This window comes from Xylocopa sonorina, chromosome 11 (assembly GCF_050948175.1).
Source record: "Xylocopa sonorina isolate GNS202 chromosome 11, iyXylSono1_principal, whole genome shotgun sequence".
NCBI lineage: Eukaryota > Metazoa > Arthropoda > Insecta > Hymenoptera > Apidae > Xylocopa > Xylocopa sonorina.
Genome location: NC_135203.1, coordinates 11,041,880 through 11,059,645, shown reverse-complemented (window position 1 = coordinate 11,059,645; position 17,766 = coordinate 11,041,880). Strand labels below are relative to the sequence as shown.

The following is a 17,766-nucleotide window of genomic DNA, read 5'->3' as shown; positions in this document are numbered from 1 at the left end:
GATTGTATTTCCTTTGCTGCATACTATTTGTAAACAATTGTTATTTATTTGATTTAAAAGTTCATGGTAACTCTTAGATTGCATCAAGTTTGTAAAAGTTGTGTACTATTTTTACAAAAACTATGCAGCAACAATTATAATCTATGAACCTCATAAAGAACAAAAAACAATATTGTTCAATTAAATGTAATATTTATTTTCACGACTTCATTTATGATAATTGTATGTTTGCACATTATGATTATTATTATTATTATTATTATTATTATTATTATTATTATTATTATTATTATTAATATTATTATTATTATTGTGAAAATACACTTTATTTGTTGTATATCTTATTGAATAACCTAAGAAGGTGCTGATTGTAAATTTTGTTTCATTTAGAATTCACAGTCCCACCTACCTATTTAATCAAAAAGTGTTAATACTTTACGGCAAAAACAATCATTAATCATTAAGTGGGCATAATTTAATTTCGCGCTACATATTTCTTATATGTATATATATATATATATATATAAAGTGGCGCTAAAGTTTTCTTTGTGTACAAGCAACTCTACCTAATACAATGCAAAATAACTTCTGCGTTATGAACTATGTTTGTACCATACAGATTTTTAATATCATGTTATAAATATTTATAACAATGCATGTGCATAGTACCATTACATCTCTTTTAATATGTATATCTTCTTTCATGTTCTTTTTCTTTGAATAAACGTGGGCTTCCATAGCGAAGATCATTGCGGTTTCAAAGTTGCTACATTATTTCTTCTATCAAATTTAAGGAAAGAGAAAATTTTAGATGAAATAATCTGGTTGATATTTAAATTTCGTGCTCGGCTTCCTAATCCGATCATGGCTGAAATGTCTACTAACACATGTATACAAGAACTTGGTTCCCGAGTTTGACTTCCTGCGAAAACAGTTCATGGTTTAAACTCACGTGGACCAAACATGTTTTGAACAAGTACAAGAAAGCATGAAATGTTGTTTCGCTGCACATTTCGAAGTAATTTTTTAATACATTATAACACAAATTAGTAGCTGTGAAAATCAGAAGGTGAAAATGAAACTACCTTACAGGGTGAGCATTTATAATAATAAAAAGAAGTTCGATAGTATTTATATAACCTTAAACACATTCGTACGTAGAAATGAAATAAATTTTGAAGATTCACTTATACTTTAGGCAAATGTAAATGACATTATGAATCATTCTGATGATTCTGTGTCTGAAAATGATCATTATTCTGCTGATGAAATTGACGAAAACGAAGATTACAAAGACAATGAAAATGAAGAAGAGAATGGAGTACAACAGGTCAATTCAAGAGAAGCCTTAGTATCTGATAGAAAGAAGAGAAAAGTTACTGATGATTCCACAGAAGTTTTACCAAAAAAGAAGAAAAAATTACAAAAAGATTTGTACAAACCGCCAACAGTCGAAGAATTGAATCAGCTTCGAGAAACAGAAAATTTATTTCATTCCAATTTATTTAGACTACAGATAGAAGAGATGTTAAATGAAGTTAGGATTAAGGATAAATATAAACGTTTATTTGATATTTGGTTTAAAAATTTTGAGAAAGCTATCGAAACTATAGAAGAAGGAGAGGAATATCAAGTGTGTACATTTATAGTTGCGCATAACATTAAGAATTAAAGTAAAGTTTATTCATATTTTAATTTATGTGATTATAGCTATCAGATGAGAAACTGTGTGAAAAATTGAATGTACGTATTCCATTGCCCAATGTACCAGAGGAAACCAAAGGAGTATTTAAATTTCTTCAGCCATCAAATATTGCTACGATAGGATCTTATGTATTTGATGCTGCAACTGGTCCAATTATTACTATAGATATCATGGTTGAAATGCCTGCCAAAATATTTCAAAAACAAGATTATCAAAACTACAGATATTTAAAAAAGAAAGCAATATATTTGGCACATATAGCATCAAATATTACTGATGATATTGCTACGACTAAAAAATTTATAGGTGATAATTTAAGACCAATTTTAAAGATTGTACCAAATGGAAAATTGGGTAATAAAGTTAATGTATTGGTACATGTATCAGCCCAAGAAGGGAGTTTTAAATTAAGTAGATTTTTACCAGAAAAGAATAACATTAGACCTAGATGGTTTTTCCATGACAACAAAAATGGTAAGCTTCTAATTTGTATATATGATATATTATACATGTAACAATAATTTTGAAATTATACTTGCAGATGATTTACCACCAACACCATATTATAATTCTATAATTCTTCATGACTTAACTATGAAAATACATGCAGAAAATATGAAAGTAATAAAGGAATATCCAAATTTGAGAGATGGTATTATTTTGCTAAAGATATGGTTGACACAACGTGAATTGACAAAGGGTCACGCAGCTTTTAATGGGTACATTGTAACAATGTTTATCCTATATTTGCTATCCATAAAGAAATTGAACACATTTATGAGTAGTTATCAAATAGTTAGAAATGCTTGGAATTATTTAGGTATAATATATTCCTTAAGTACATAGATTAAAAAATCTGGATATTTTCATTGTTACTAATAACTGATATTGTGTATTTTACTAGTTCAAGTTGATTGGTGTGAGTCTGGAATAACAATGAGTCAAGATGAGCAGAGCAAAAGTAGAGCTTCAAGTTATCATAAGTATTATGACTGTGTATTTTTGGATAGTACTGGTTATTATAATATTACTGCACATATGTCTAAAGCAACTTATAAATGGGTACAAAGGGAAGCAGAAATCTGCTTGAATCACTTGAATAGCGCACATGCGAATAGTTTCCAATTGATTTTCATGAAAAAAGTGCCATTTTATATGGCATTCGATCATCTTATATGGTAATTAGTTTTATTGCCTATTACAAGGTAAAATAATTAATTGATCAATGAAGTTGAAAAATGTATAGGTTTAAGAACACCCGGATTCAGCGAAAATCTATAGACATCAATTTGAGTAGCAGAGATAAACTAGACTATGGTCCGAATTATAGACTACAAACAATGAAGGTGATTTGTGGTATGTTGGAAAAAGGATTGGGAAATAGAGTGCATCGTATTTGCGTATTACCAAACGAAATCGCGGAATGGGAATGTACAGACAACAATTCCAATGACATTGGAAACATTTTAATTGGACTAGAGTTAAATCCTGAGTGTTGTTTCAATATCGTTGATAAAGGACCCGAAGCAAATTTAAAAGAGGTATACACTGTTCAAGTAGTATTGTAGAATAATTATTTTTATCGACATAATAAATGTTACGTTTTAGGCGATTGAATTTCGAAAATTCTGGGGCCAAAAATCGGAATTACGTCGGTTTCAAGATGGAACTATTCGAGAAGCAGTGGTTTGGTCAAAGGGCAAAACATTAGCAGCGAAACGAATAATCTGTAGAAAAATCGCAGATTTTATATTGACGGAAAAATTGCGTATTCGTAAGAATAAATTTAAGCATATTGTTGCCGAAACGGAAAAACTTTTAAGACTGCCAAAGGTAGTATCCGCTGTAGTATCTATCGTCTCTTTGTCTGTGAAAATAAATGAAATTTTTGTAATATTCAGGTTAAAATAACACATTTTGTTTATGGAACTGGAGAAGAAGCAGCACTAAAGGCAATAACCGTATTGGATCACCTCGAAAAAGATTTGATGTCGCTTACAGACATTCCTTTATCGATACACGGAGTTCAAGGATCCAGTCCAGTTTTCCGATATACAGATGTTTTCCCACCACTTGCTACGGTTTATCGACCTAATCGTAGACTTACTAAGGAAACTGAAAATTGTTTGATATTATCAGAAAAAGTAACTACAGCACCTAAATATGTTTCTCCGCTTGAAGTGAGCTTGCAATTATCGACCAGTGGAAAGTGGCCGGATGAATTGGAAGCTTTTAGAAGAACAAAAGCGGCCTTTCACATACAAATTGCAGAATGTCTCAGAAAACAATGCGAATTAGTAGTAAATGCAAACTTTTCGCACATTGATGTATATAAGGTTATTTTCGGATATGTTTTAAAATATAGTATAAAATATAAACAATTTACTTATAAATGATAATCTTTCATTAGGATGGATTTGTGTTTCGATTAAGAGTAGCACATCAGAAAGAGATTGGTTGCTTAAAACATCAAGTAACCGAAGATGGTGTTACTCAGTACAAAGATAATGAAGAATCAATTGAATTGGAGAATAAGTTATTCGAGTTACCGAAGTTAACTAGTGCTTTGCATGGGTAAGTTTGATTTACTTAAAAAAATTAGTGTCATTTAATGTAAAATCGTAATTGATATGGGTGTCATTTATGGTAGATTACATGCACAACAACCATCGTTTGGAGCAACCTGTTGTTTAACAAAACGTTGGCTATCATCTCAACTGTTGGACAATTCTCATATACCAGATATCGTAGTTGAATTACTTGTAGCTTCAATGTATTTAATACCTGCCCCATATAAACCACCTCAGATGCCTCAAGTTGCTTTTTTAAGAGTTTTAGAAATGTTTGCTAGCGGTCCCTGGAACACGGATCCTGTTATTGTAAACTTAAACCATGAAATGTCTAGTAAGTACTTGCACTGATATTAAAAATTATAGCATATTCATAACATAATACTTGATTCTAGGGGAAGAAATAATAGCAGCGGAAACTTTATTTGGATCATCGCGTGATTCATTACCACCGTTATTTATCTGTACTCCTTATGATCAACAGAGATCCTTATGGACTAGAAAAGCGCCGTCAACTGTAATTTTAAATCGTATTACAATGCTGGCCAGAGAGTCTTTAAAATTATTCGAACATAAACTTCTTACGAAGTCTATATTAGATTTCAAACCGTTATTTAGGCCACCCCTCACAGAATACGATTGTTTGATATATCTGAAACCATCTATGATCCCTAGGAGGTTACAGGCAGTCGATCTTAGTGATGAGTATCCAGTTCTTGAATGGCATCCATACAAACGACATTCAGCGCAAAAGATACCAGTTGTGGACTTCGATCCTGTGCAATGTTTCCTAAACGATCTTAGGGTAAGTTTAAGCAATATTACAGTACATTAGTAGTTACTATATAAATATATTCATTGGTTAAAAATTGATGAACTTTTTTAGAATGGTTACGATGAATTTGCCTTATTCTTTCACGATACCTATGGCGGTACAATAATCGCAGTGTTACTAAAACCTTCTGTACTTGAAACTAAAGATTTTAAGGTATCAAATGTCAATGGTCGAAAATGTAGCGATGATGGTCAACTAACGTTAAACATTTCCGCAATGATTCAAGACTTTTATGTTCTTGGAAAAGGTGTCGTTGATGCTATAGATGTTCGATCAAAAAGGTTTTCTTTAACTTGATATATTATTATACGATAAATATACGAATGAATAAAATATTTATTTCAATGAATATGTATACCTCTACGTATATATATGCATGGAAAAAAGAATTATAAAGTATGCTATAGTGTTAGATGTTAAAATATTTTATAATATATTTTATATAAAACATTATTTCATCATTAAAGATCGGATTTCATTATTTAATTTCATAATAACCGTATCGTCTATAGTATAGCTTCCAGTCTTTAAAAGAGAATCACGTTCTTCAAGTAGTGCTTGCAATCGTTCATCACGTCCTTCTGATCTTTTCAAATTAAGTATATCGGCACTTTGTGAAATTCTCGGAGCTATAGAAGTCGGTGTAAATACTTGAGAGTAAGTATCTTTTTCAGTAAAACATGCCTTCTGTGGTTTGATCACATCAATTTCTTTTTGAATTTCATTTAATAATATTTGGTCATTTGTCAAAGCAGTGGAATCCGCACAAAGTATCTCCTCTAGGCTACGTAGAAAAAACATAAAACGTAAGACACTCTGTTTAAATATACTAAAATCGAATATATAAAGCCTATAAATTGCACATACTCCAGGTTTCGCAATTCTTCTTTGCTATTTTTTATTTGAACTTGTATGGCTTTTTGATGTTCCGTTTTCATACGATGTATTTCGCGAACTGCTTTCGCCCATTGTTCTTTGAAAAACGATTTAGTTTCTTGCGCATGTTGCAGTTTTTCCTCAAGCGTTTTCAGTTCTTGTAACAAATTGGCTGTTTGATCTTGGGTTAGAGAACCTTTTTGATAAGCTTCTAATTCTTCAGATTGTTTTGTTACAAGCAATTGCAATCTTTCATTTTCGCTACTCAATTCTTCAACTTCTGTTTCTAAAGATGTTTTCCTCTTTTCAATAACATTTATCTTCAAAATAATTTAAAAGATATGATTTAATGTACATTATAGTGCTTACAACGTAAATACTTTAACCAACCTTTAACGTAAGTTCTTCTTGCATTGTCCGAAGTGACTCTTTAAGCTCCCGCAGTTTTACTTCGTACCTCCACTGTAATTCTTCATTTGCTTTAATTAGTCTAGTCTCTTTCTCGAGACTTTTCAATCTCCGCGTCCTTAAGTCTTCTGTAGCGCTATTTAAACTATTTGCGAGCATTTTACACTGTTCAACGCTGCATGCAAGTTTTGTTTCTAAGCTTTCTTTATGCTTCTGCCATTCCTGGCTTAACAAATTTAAATGGCGATCTTCCTTTCGTTTTAACTACAAATTAGTCGAAAACTTAGAAGCAATATATTTCGAGCAGATTTTCGGCCTTCTTATGTTTGTATATAATTTTTACCTCAACTTTAAATATTTCCATTTGTCGGTCTTTCCAAGTCTCTAACTCATCGACTATTTTATATGCCAAACTATCATCTAAGATTGGAGGGCCAAAATTTTCGTCTAGTTTGAAAGTAGGAATTTTGTTACTATTATTCTTTCTTATTTACATTTTTAAGCACTGAAAATAAATCACACTCAACAAAAACTTACTAGGTACAGATTTTTCAACTCTATAGTACGAACCATGATCCTCTAAATTTAATATAACATCTAAATTACCAATATTATTTTGTTCCATATCATATAGCAGTACATTACATTGGTTCTCAATCTTTACAATGAAGAAATGTTTATCAGATTTTAATAAGTCTAAAGTGTTATACTTCTTATAATATGTACATTACACTACCTTATACTGGAGAAATAATTCTTTTGTATTAATTGTACTTTGTGATACACAAGTCTTAGAAGTTCCTTCCACCTTGTATATACTGATTTTTAGTGGAAAAGCTGCTAACAGCTGTTTAATTTCATCTATTGTCGAGATAAATTGTAATTTACATCCTACATTTTGTAATTTTACTTTTTCGCCAATTGAGAGTTTTACTTTTGGGTGAAATATCGATATGGCTTCAGTTTTCGGATGATGAAGTCTACATTCAAGAATGTATACATATTTAGTTTGAATGTTTATTAACAATAGGAACGAATAAAAGTTTTAATTATTAAATTTGTAAGTACCGAATTTCGATGTTCGGTATTATTAACTTCGGTGATATTGCTTTGATTGCTATTAATAAAATGTTTAGACAAAAACAGTGATAAGCTTCTATGCTTTTAGAGTAATCATTGATATTAGATTGACACATTGGTGTGTCAACTGTATGCATGCACATGGGTTTAACCGGCTTATTCTTTACAGCATCATAACTTAAAGTATGTTTATTTGTATTATGGTATCCATCTGGGAGTGTGAAAAATTGAGTTCCAGGAACATATTTTCCAAAGTCACCAGCGGGATTTCTATGAGAATCCATTTCATTGGGATTCTGAAAATCATGCAAATGTTAACATTATCTTGCAACACTATCCTTTTCTAATATATTACATACGAGGCTTACTACTTGGCTTAAGTTATATTTTAATTCTTGAGTAGAATTAGGGAGAACTAAACTATTCATCATTGCATTGCAAGTATCCATTGATACATCAGCTTTACCTACATATTGTAACTTTAACTGTAAATCAAGGTAGGAATTTCTACATTCAATTGCATCATTTCCAATATAATCTTTCTTATATAAATAACATCGTTGTTTTAAAATACTACTGTTGTTTTCAGTAATTTTGAAAAATTCTTCCATATTATCAGTAGGAATCAGTGGTTGCAAATTTACTTCTGATTGACCTACTATATTATCTTTATATTTTAAATATATGAATAAAAATGGTTTCAGTGATAAATATTCTTTGAAAATTCTTAATGAACTTCTGATTCTTATTACAATTTTCTCATTAAGCACCCAATGATCTCCATATTCTTTTTTAGGTTGATTAAAATACACATCATTCTCTAATATTTTGCACCAAAAATACAAATTATTTTTCAAGTCTGTATAATATTTCGTTGGCAATAGTGAATCTATGTTTGTTGCGGATACTGCTGTGATATTTATTAAAAACAATTTGTGACAAACATTCAATGGCCCTAACTGTATAAGTCTTTCATCTTGCAGTAGAATCGGAGTTATTTTATTAGACTGAATGCTTGCTGGATGGCATTCTTCAACAGTCTTCAACTGTAATTCCATATAACTTTGTACATGTATTAGGAAATAATAATAGTATGCGAACAATAAATGGTTTACCTGTGTACCAGTGTGAGTAAGATCTTGATCATGGATACTTAGAGCAATAAGTAATTCAGGTTTGTCTGCTTTTAGTTCATTTTTTAATCCTAATAGTTTATGCCAATTAACTTTTACATCATTGCTGTTATTTCTAGTAAAAACCTGCGCGGATCTTAAGCTAAGGAGAAGATATCCCAGTTTTTCTCTACTGTCATCGCTCTTAACAGAGAAACATTCCAATTTTAATGGAACTTGCCCAGATCTCATTCTATAATGAAAAAATTGAACTTTATTAATAACCATCGATCTGTAGCAGGTGTCATATGCGTTACATACTTTCGTAATTTACTTTTGTCCACTTCCCAAACCAAATCGTGATCATATTGAGGATTTGCATTCGGTTCGATTACCTCAGTCTCCAAGGAGTGATTGTTCAGAGTTGCAACAACTAACGTAGGTAATAGAATTTGCTCGAAACCTTTGCCTAAAGTTATTAATATCAACTTGATTAAAGCGAATATTCGAAAACGAAGGTTAACAAGTGAACGAATATAAATATTACCTTCTCTTATGTTCAGTACAACTCGAACGTCAGAATTCGTTAACTCTTCCATTGCATCGTAAAATAGTACACAAAAATAGTTAATATAAATTCTTTAAATATTTCATGGATAGTAAAGAAATCGGTAAAATTCAAATCGGTTACTATGGATACGCAAGTATTCAAAGACATAACATCTTTATTTAACACGCGATACATAAATGTTACGATATACGTATGCAAAGTTATAAAAAATCATTACAAGTATTTGCAAATTTAATATACATTAGAATTGTTGCAAGTATAACATTATGTACATCGGATCGTGCTCGATTCTGTTTGAAAATTCAAATGAACGCCATGTTGCCACTAAGTAGATACAGATAGATGAATCGCTAGGAAACAATGGCCCGATAAATAAATATTACGATTTTATTCGATCAGATGAGGAAAAAGTGAGGAGAAAGAGGATTCGATTTTCGAGCCGAGATCGTGCCTCGAGACGTGTAAGAAAAAATGCAAAATATCGTGGACACGCAAGAAAGCAGTAGCTGGGAAAAGAGGGCGGTGGCGTCGCTGGACGTTTGAGAAGGCAGCTTTATCTGGCTGGAAGTTGGCAGCACTGTCAGCCTCGTAACAAATCTCACCCATATCGAGTCGAGCGCGAGAGACAGGAGCGTAAGCTTGTCCGTGATCGTTTGTCCGTGTTCGACAGGTCTTTCACGTAGCGTGCGTGGTAATCGGTGGACGGTGGGACCTAGGGATATAACCGTATACGTGTAATTAGCGTGGAAATAAAAATTCGAGTCGGCCCCGGTGGGTAGAGAGCGCGGTGGGGTTACGGTTAAATTGGGGCTAGTGTGTGGGCATACAATAGCCGATCGAGCATACTGGTGACACGACTGCGGATTTTCTTTCGCGGAGAAAGAACATACGAAGCTCGGAAAAGTGCATGTGCTAGTGTGCGTGTCGCTGGTAAAAAGAGTTGAGAGCCGCTACGGCGGCGCTCCCTGATCTAACCGCAGAATCGAGTCTGCGGTGGTGAGGCCGCGGCACTATCGGAGCCCGATTCGGAGTACGATCGCGATCGCACGCGGCGGGGCTGTTTGTAATGGAGGAGGTTCCCGAGTGTATTCCCGTGCGACAGAACAGTCACGGCGATGCACGCCGTATCGACTGAGACGCGGTATTTATCGTTTACTATATTCCCCGGCCGGCCGGGCAAGAGAGGCAGGTCGAAATTGGTATGGAATCGTCCAGGGTCCTCGACACGACGAATACTCGCTCCCGTCTGTGATAACCACTAGCCGCTTAGAAAGAGATAGAGAAGAAGAGGAGAGGAGAGAAGAGAGATAGAGCTGTGTGTGTTTCGCGCGTGTTCTCGTCTGCCCTCTTCATTCCGTCTTTAAGTGTAAACATTTCCCTGAATTTCTGCTTCGAGGTTAGGATAGCATGGGGGATTGATCCCCTGAAGGCATCGACCGACGAACCGTGACACCTGCAACTCGCCGTGTCCCGGTCTGTGCGCGTGTATGCGTGGATCTGTGTGTACCCTCCCAGGAAGCCGCTGGAGTATTATTTTCCAACGGCGACCGTCCAAAGGGAAGACCAAAGAGGGGTATAATGTCAAAAATGGAGATCGATCCCCGATTAAACCCCGCGCATCGTTTACGATACTAATTCGCCCCGGGACTGATATCGGCTATTTTTCACCGTACGATCGACCCTTTCTGTCACGTTGAACAGACTGTCGCGGATTAGCCTGCCACGACAGAGGAAACTCTCGCACCATGCAGAAGAGAGACGGCAGAGATCAACAGCTACAGCTCGCGCGTAGCTCGCAACGCGAACAGGAAACGACCAAGAGGATCTCCCGTGGTAGCGGTAATGCTACCAAAGTCAACGCGTACTCCTCCAGCTATAGTGTCTCCTCCTCTAATGTACTCATGGTCGGTCCGAACTTCCGTGTCGGCAAGAAAATTGGCTCTGGCAATTTCGGGGAACTTCGCCTCGGTAAGTCGATTCTCTTTTATCTACCATATTATATCGCGCCTCGCGTCCCTCTCCCTCTCTCTTTCTCTTTCTCTTTCTTTCCCTCTTTCCCTCTTTCCCTCTTCCCATTTTCACTCCGAATTCATTTCTGATGCGCCGATCGCGAGCGTGCCCCGTTCTTCGCACACTTTTACGCCGCGTACAAAACCGTTGATCACCACCTGCGTTCAACTGCGATACTCGCGTGTGAAAGTGCTCTCCTCGATGGGCCACAGATCGGACAAAACGAAACGAAGCAAACGGACAGCCCGTGGTGCTGTCGTTCCTAACCTTTTCGCGGCGGTTCGCGTTCAGGGAACGAAGTGAAATTTCATTCCGATCGATCTCGATGGAATTCGTTTCAGCTGATCCCGTTCGTATCGCTCGTCGGATCTCTCTTCCTCTCGCAGCTTATCGTCTTCCTTTATTTCATCATTAAAAAAAAAAAAAAAACGAGTTTAAAGAAACCGTAGACATCGCGAAAGATGGCTACGGTACCACGCATAAATGATTTAGGTACGACGAGGACGAATTTTAGCAGCGTTTCGCGTCTCGCGCGTACATATCGGTTATTGTCGAAGTTCGCGTCTTACGCGTGACGTAATTCTTCCGCGATAAATTTATATCTTTTATCTATGCTAAGAGGGAGTGCACCGAATATAGAAATGTTTATGCCCGTTGTGGCCTCCGCGCGGTGATTTTATTGCGTGCTCCCTCCGTACCTTCCGCGAACCATCTTCATTTCGAACGTAGCGCGAAAAGTAAAAATAAAGAAATCGCCGCGCGTTTTCTCGTCTACGGTAAACAATTAGCACGTTCGCTCATTTGTTATCCTTGCGCGTGATTCTTGTCAAATGAGCTACCCCGACGAGCACTCGGGTTTTACCGTCAGGTACGAATGTTTTATGTATAAGCTCGCTATAAGTCGCCCGTTGCGTCGCGGTGCTTGCGATTCCGGCCAGCAATATGCATAAACATTTTCCTCGTTATCTCTTGTTTCGTTTACGTTAGCGAGAGCTATTTCGAACGCGTCAAGTTAGAACGATGCAACGTTGTTGCTATGTCGACGGACCTGTGCATAGGATTCGTGCGGTTAAACAACGCTGGCGTGGGAACTCGTCGCGTTTTCGTTTCGAAAACGGTTGTCGTTACAAAGGACGAGGAATTATGCGTTTCGCGAATTCTACGTGTCAATCGAATATCCTTTGCCTCAATGGAAACGCTCCTGACGCGTATGGCACAAAGGTATACACGCGTTCTCAAAGGGAGCTGGCTAAGGTGAGCCTTCGTAGCCACCTTCCTTACGAGTTGGGGAAACTATCGAACTTTGGATGTCGGCGTTGAAATCTCGCATGATTACTCGCACGGGAGTGTGTTTAGGCCAAGTGATTCGTCATCGTCGCTGGAAATTTGTTACATTTTTCATTCGTTGTACGTACAACCACCAGTAGAGTATCCGGTTGATAACGATGACTCCTCTTCTCCTTAGCTCTACTTTTATACGTAATCCACAGATAATTTGAAATCACCCCGACGCGTTAATGGGACTTAAATGTCTGTTAGAGGAGTGTTGTTTGAAAATGACACGATTCATAGAAGCTTTAGACGGTATCGACTGTACAAACATCGCGAAAGGTAACAGAGGGTCTGTGTCATCAAAGTACATTCTGCTGGTAGCTTCGTAGAGGGTATCTCGTTTAGGGGGCGCGCAAATAAGGCGTCTTCCTGTTGTCTTTCGGAAATCGCTCGGCGTCCCGACGAGTACGGATTGCCCTCGCCGCGTTGCATTAGTACGTGTTTACGCGTTATCAGCTGAATTATTGCCCGGCTGCAAGTGGTCCCTCGTGCCCGAGCTTATCGTCGTATCGCGCGCGCTCGGCTGATATTTCAGAATTAAGATTCCGTCGTTCAACTTTCGCGGTGGTTGGTTTCTAATGACTGGTATCAGAGGCTCGACCGTGCGAAGCCTCTCTGCGGGCCATCGCTCGCGCGAAAAACTCGGAAATTACGCGAGTTTCGAAAATTTACAACGCGTACGCTCGTTGCTGGCGCGAGAGTGCTCGTGTCGTTCACGAGACACGGAACCGCCACGGAAAGTGTAATTCAAGCGGTGTCCGTGTAATCGCGCGAAATGGTCGAAGTCTGCAGTCGAGAATCGCCGACGTCGCGAATAGTCGCAGGAATGCCGAGCGCAAACGTTCCTTTGTGAACGGAACGAATTAGCGATGGCCACCTACATGTTCGGAGATATTGTTTTTCTATAGAGGCTCGCCGCGGTCGATGGGCTTCTCGTTAGCGTTTCCTTTATGCTCGGAAATAGTAATTCCGAGGCGCACCTCGCTCTCCTCTGCTCGTCCCTCGTCGAACGTCCATTGGTACAAACGACGCTTAAATGTCGTCGGGGCTGAAGAATTTCAGGCTCTTCCTCTGATTCATCACCGAAAGATCAGCCGCGTGTGAATCCCCATTTAGTTCTTCTGCCTCGACGGTTCCTTAAAATCCCTCCGACAAATTGAGACCGTGGTTGGGTCTCGTCTAGTCGAACGCACGCTCGTTCCCTCGTCGTAGCTGCTCGAAGATTCGGATTTTAAAGTATCGCGTGTTAGTTGCTCTCTCCCCTCCTCGATCGATCAGCTGACCGTCTGGAGAAATGCTCTGGTACATCGAGCAAACTTTTTGAACACCCTGCGAGTACACGAGTCGCGCAACACCGTGGAACAGGTTGCTAAATCTAAGTACGCTTGTTTAATCCAGAAAAAGAAGGTCGCGATTGCTAATAATCGGCTAATAAATGGGAACACGCGCGTTTCCCGTGTACTTAATTACGAGACTATTCTAATTTACGTTTCATCGTAAACGTGATTAGACGTTATCCGTTGATACGTTAGCGTTAGCGAAGACCACGCTGGTTCTTTTTCATTTGGAACGATGTCGAACGCGTGTGACTCATTCTTAATATTAAAACGCTCGTGGCACGATTACGTTGTCGTTCAACGGTTGCAATCTAAGTTAGCTCTTGCAACTTCGTCCCTATCAGCTTCTCCTTCACCGGGCCAGATTCCGTCTCGTTTCCATTCCATCGGCGAGACTCGGTATCGATTTGCGCGCGGGCCAACACTGCCACGGTATAAATAATCGGCGTGATTTAGGACTTCATAATTCACGGTTCCTGCGCGGATCCGCGGCCTCAATGTCCCGTGGCGAGAGCATCATCGAGCGCACACACGCCTCGCAGCATCGCGGAACCGATCGCGAGGTTCGATCGGGTTAACCGACTCGGCGTCGCTTTTACGTTCGAACGATTTCATAGAGGCAGCGATAGAGATACATCGACACCGTGGTTCTTGTCCGCGGACATTTGTCCGACCCAGCGGAGTGTGAAGCGTCCCTTTTCCCGTCCCCGAGCATTTCTGTCGCCGCCGTTGAATATCTCCCGTTCCCGTTTCCCCCCTGACAATCGTTCGATTCGCGCGAGACATAGGCGGTTGCAAAGAGAGTATTAAAATCGTATTTTCCACCGCGTCCGCCTTTTTGCTCCGGTTCCGCGGTCCGTTTTCGCGCCGTGAAACCGGCACTGTCGCGCGAAAACGCTACCGCTGGAAGATACCGAGTTCGAGATCGGGAATGGTTACGCGAACGCTCAATTAATTACAATGACACGCGGATGAACCATTCGCCGATGTAAATGAACTCGTAGCTCGGACGTTTTTCCAACCGTGCCCCGCTTATGTTCCTTTAACAGATATCTCATGAAAGGTGTCTATTTATACCCTAGCTTTATTATCGTTTCATCGTGTATAATATCAGAGACAATTAACAAGCGATACCGTTCATTATCGTCATGCGGTGATCACGCCGTGGGACGCATCCGTCGGTTTGTCCACTATACCATTAATACACCGATTGCATATTCGTACGCTTGAACTCGAGCGTAGCACGGCCCGCCTTCCATTGACGCCACCGAGCCACCGAGCTATCGAGTATTCTTCGGAGATTAGTTCGTTGCCCGTTTCATCGCAGCGGGAATATAGTTAGCTAATAAGCGCGATACGATCGCGTGACCGTAAAAGTTTGCCTCCGTGATTATCGCGTCGTCGTGGAAATTTGCTCGGCGAGATCAGAGATTCGTTGATCACCGAGGAACCGGAAGGAGAGCCGCCTCGCCTCGCGGGTCGAACGTGAAACGATTCTCGACCGCGCGCGTACCTCGGCGAACTGGGTTCTTCCTACTATATTTCCAGTTCGTAAAGGGTCGTAAAAGTAATCGGAGCTACGAGCGCATTTATGGAAAGCTATAATCGTATCCTGTCGTAGAAGACAGTCCGTTCGAGGCCACGACGGAAAGTGGGGATACGAATATATCCTCGGTGATTTTAAAAGTGTTTCGAAATGGCCGGTCGATCACATTGAAATCGTAATTCCGTAAAGACAACCGATTGGCCAACGTCGAGATTCGTTCAGAATTTTATCGGGTGTCCACGCGATCGTTGATTCTCCGTTTCCTTTCGCAATCCCTGTCCGATCCTTTGTTCTAGATTTATGGAACAATCAATTAAATACGTAGTTTCATTTTCTTATCGCCTCTCGTTATCACCGTCGCACCGTTGCAAGATTCTTCCTACCAGTTGAACACATATTTCACTTACCGATTAGAGATCTTTTTGTCGGAGCAAACTTTCTTTAATCATCGAAATGGATTAGGAACGGTTTTTACCTTACAATGGTTTACTCCTATCGAGAAAAGTAATAGCCAGAAATCATCTCTGTTTTATCTGTAACGTCAAATATCGTTCGGATTTAATCCGTTCCATCAACAATTTCCTTAATCGACTTTTTAACGATAACCAATCTTCGCCAACAAATAATTGCAATAGTTTAATCACATAAGGGGTAGTCGTACGGGGTTGATCCAAAATGCACAAACGATCGTCCGTTAGCGCATGTCCTCTTCGCCGCGCGTGCGGTTATCACTTTATCATCCCGTTGGTCGACGGCTGGCCGCTTCGGTGCCGTAAACGCACTTAGCAGGAGATAGATCGGTCGGGGATGCGGTCATTGTGCGTTCCCCGCGTCTTCGTTGGATCGCGCAAGCCTGAACAGGGGCCCTCCTCGCCGTAGAGGCGTATCGGCCACGTATACGTACCTATACGTACACTCGCCACGGTAAATTGCTTTCCAAAGCGATCCAGAAGCGTGTTGTCTACGGTGTGTGCTCGCACCCGCGAGCTACCCGCACACTGTCTACGTAGCTATCTTTCGCGTCCCGCCTATATTCTGCCGTGATCGGCTCCTATATCGCGGGGAACGCTCAGTGGACTGTTCGCGTGGAATAATCCGTGGAGGACGACGTTTATTGATTCACGAGAGGACGCACGCCGGGGAAGAAATCTCTGTTAACGATCACGCCCGTGCGATTTTCACCCTCGATACTCGCGGTGTTAGCTACCGTCACGGATAAAAGGGTGCTGTCCGTGGTACGGTTCGCACAGACGGCCCTTCCGCGATACGCTAATTTTCACCAGTTCGTTGTAGAGTCGCGTCTTGGAAGATGGAAATGGAAAGGGAAGAAATTTCTGTGTATCGTTGGAAGTACTACGTTATAGACGGGAGTGTCGGGAGGATTTTCAACACGTATTGCTCGAAGGCCGTGTTCTCACTCTCGCTACTTCCGCTTTTGGCCCTATCGAGTAACGGTTTATTGGTTCTCGAGGAGACGGTCAGTTTACCAAAGGAAATTCTATTACTTTTTCAAGGCGCCATGTGGTTCTCTTTAACTCGGCTTTCGCATTGATTTCCGCTTTCGACGTCGGTGAAACGGCCGCGATGGCGGAGTTATTTGTGTTGCTGGGCGCGCGCACGTGTCGGTGTGTAACATGTCGTAACAGGCATTCGTAATAACCCTTCTCTCGTTCTCTCCCTCTCTCTCTCCTTCTCTCTACCGCCTCTCTGAACTTCCAGACGCTCACCCGACCCCTGCGAAACTTTCTTGTCTCCTTTTCTTGTCGCAATAATGCATCGTCGCTGGAAAACTCGATCAGCTGACGCGCTGACGTCATCGGCCGATGTAAAGCCGCTAGTCAAAGCGCCGTTGTACATAACTCACCACTGTTCGGAGATCTTATTCAGGTCGTGCGAGCCGCGATCGATAAGCGGTCTCGATTGCGTATCGAACTATTTCCGTCTTACTTTTTTTTTCTCTCTTTACGCTCGACACGCGCACGTGAAACCGATCGAACGCGACTTCGTAGATCACGGAACGCGTCGAATAGGCTTCACGTCTGGCTCGGATAGGCTAGTTTATCCTGTATTCGGCCGGAACCTTGGCGCGCGTTCGCCGACAGGAAGTACGAAATTCCAAACCGTAGGCCGCAGAGTGGCGTACGTAAAACCGACCTTCCGGTGGTACCTGAGGGGGTCGACCCGTGCCTCTAACAACGTTCCCACGGTCACGTCCTGGAAAAATTGATCGACCACCGCGTCGAAGGGTTGTACACAGCCTGGTCCCGAATTCATCGTATCACCGTTACGTTTCCCACTCGAGACTCGACGAGCTCGCCTCCTCGCAATTTCCTGTCCTCCCGTTCGATACATATTTTCCCCCGATTGGCCCCCGAATCCTGTTG

At 39.9% G+C, this 17,766-nt stretch overlaps 3 protein-coding genes across 16 annotated transcripts in view; 2 read left to right on the top strand and 1 right to left on the bottom strand.

The window, feature by feature from the left end:
* The first annotated feature begins 1,050 nt into the window (after positions 1–1,050).
* Positions 1,051–5,469, top strand: Mat89ba (nucleolar protein 6 Mat89Ba). The gene is made up of 12 exons (XM_076904402.1): positions 1,051–1,093; positions 1,199–1,633; positions 1,711–2,179; positions 2,247–2,525; positions 2,610–2,883; positions 2,952–3,246; positions 3,314–3,538; positions 3,607–4,041; positions 4,116–4,279; positions 4,356–4,609; positions 4,671–5,080; positions 5,162–5,469. Exons 1-12 carry the CDS (start codon positions 1,076–1,078, stop codon positions 5,405–5,407), a joined length of 3,504 nt encoding a protein of 1,167 aa, XP_076760517.1. The 5' UTR covers positions 1,051–1,075; the 3' UTR covers positions 5,408–5,469.
* Rha (rha) lies at positions 5,432–9,432 on the bottom strand. Of its 2 annotated transcripts, XM_076904403.1 has the most exons (11): positions 9,134–9,432; positions 8,908–9,055; positions 8,590–8,839; positions 7,843–8,520; positions 7,463–7,770; positions 7,131–7,374; positions 6,932–7,052; positions 6,738–6,841; positions 6,377–6,658; positions 5,978–6,306; positions 5,432–5,894 (listed from the first exon to the last, which is right to left on the bottom strand). In XM_076904403.1, the coding sequence occupies exons 1-11, from the start codon at positions 9,183–9,185 to the stop codon at positions 5,561–5,563; spliced, it is 2,850 nt and encodes a 949-aa protein (XP_076760518.1). In that variant the 5' UTR covers positions 9,186–9,432; the 3' UTR covers positions 5,432–5,560. The 2 variants fall into 2 exon arrangements, with proteins under 2 accessions (XP_076760518.1, XP_076760519.1); XM_076904404.1 differs by lacking the exon at positions 7,843–8,520 and having other exon boundaries at positions 9,134–9,423.
* Positions 9,433–9,753: 321 nt separating this feature from the next.
* Positions 9,754–17,766, top strand: part of Gish (casein kinase I gish) — a 40,156-nt gene continuing 32,143 nt past the window's right edge. For 11 of the 13 annotated variants that reach the window (XM_076904976.1, XM_076904975.1, XM_076904969.1 and 8 more), the window contains exon 1: positions 9,754–11,125. In XM_076904976.1, coding sequence (XP_076761091.1) covers positions 10,903–11,125 — 223 coding nt within the window. In that variant the 5' untranslated portion in view covers positions 9,754–10,902. The remainder of the gene's footprint in view (positions 11,126–17,766) is intronic. The other 2 variants (XM_076904977.1, XM_076904979.1) reach the window with 1 other exon arrangement.

Bases quoted from the DNA above. Each gene is read 5' to 3' on its own strand.
- Mat89ba (XM_076904402.1), top strand. The intron at 1,634-1,710 runs GTGTGTACATTT...ATGTGATTATAG, and splicing joins AAGAAGGAGAGGAATATCAA to CTATCAGATGAGAAACTGTG. The intron at 3,539-3,606 runs GTAGTATCCGCT...TGTAATATTCAG, and splicing joins AACTTTTAAGACTGCCAAAG to GTTAAAATAACACATTTTGT.
- Rha (XM_076904403.1), bottom strand. From the start codon at position 9,185: ATGGAAGAGTTAACGAATTCTGACGTTCGAGTTGTACTGAACATAAGA. The intron at 9,056-9,133 runs GTAATATTTATA...TAATAACTTTAG, and splicing joins TGTACTGAACATAAGAGAAG to GCAAAGGTTTCGAGCAAATT. The intron at 7,053-7,130 runs GTAGTGTAATGT...TTCATTGTAAAG, and splicing joins AATTATTTCTCCAGTATAAG to ATTGAGAACCAATGTAATGT.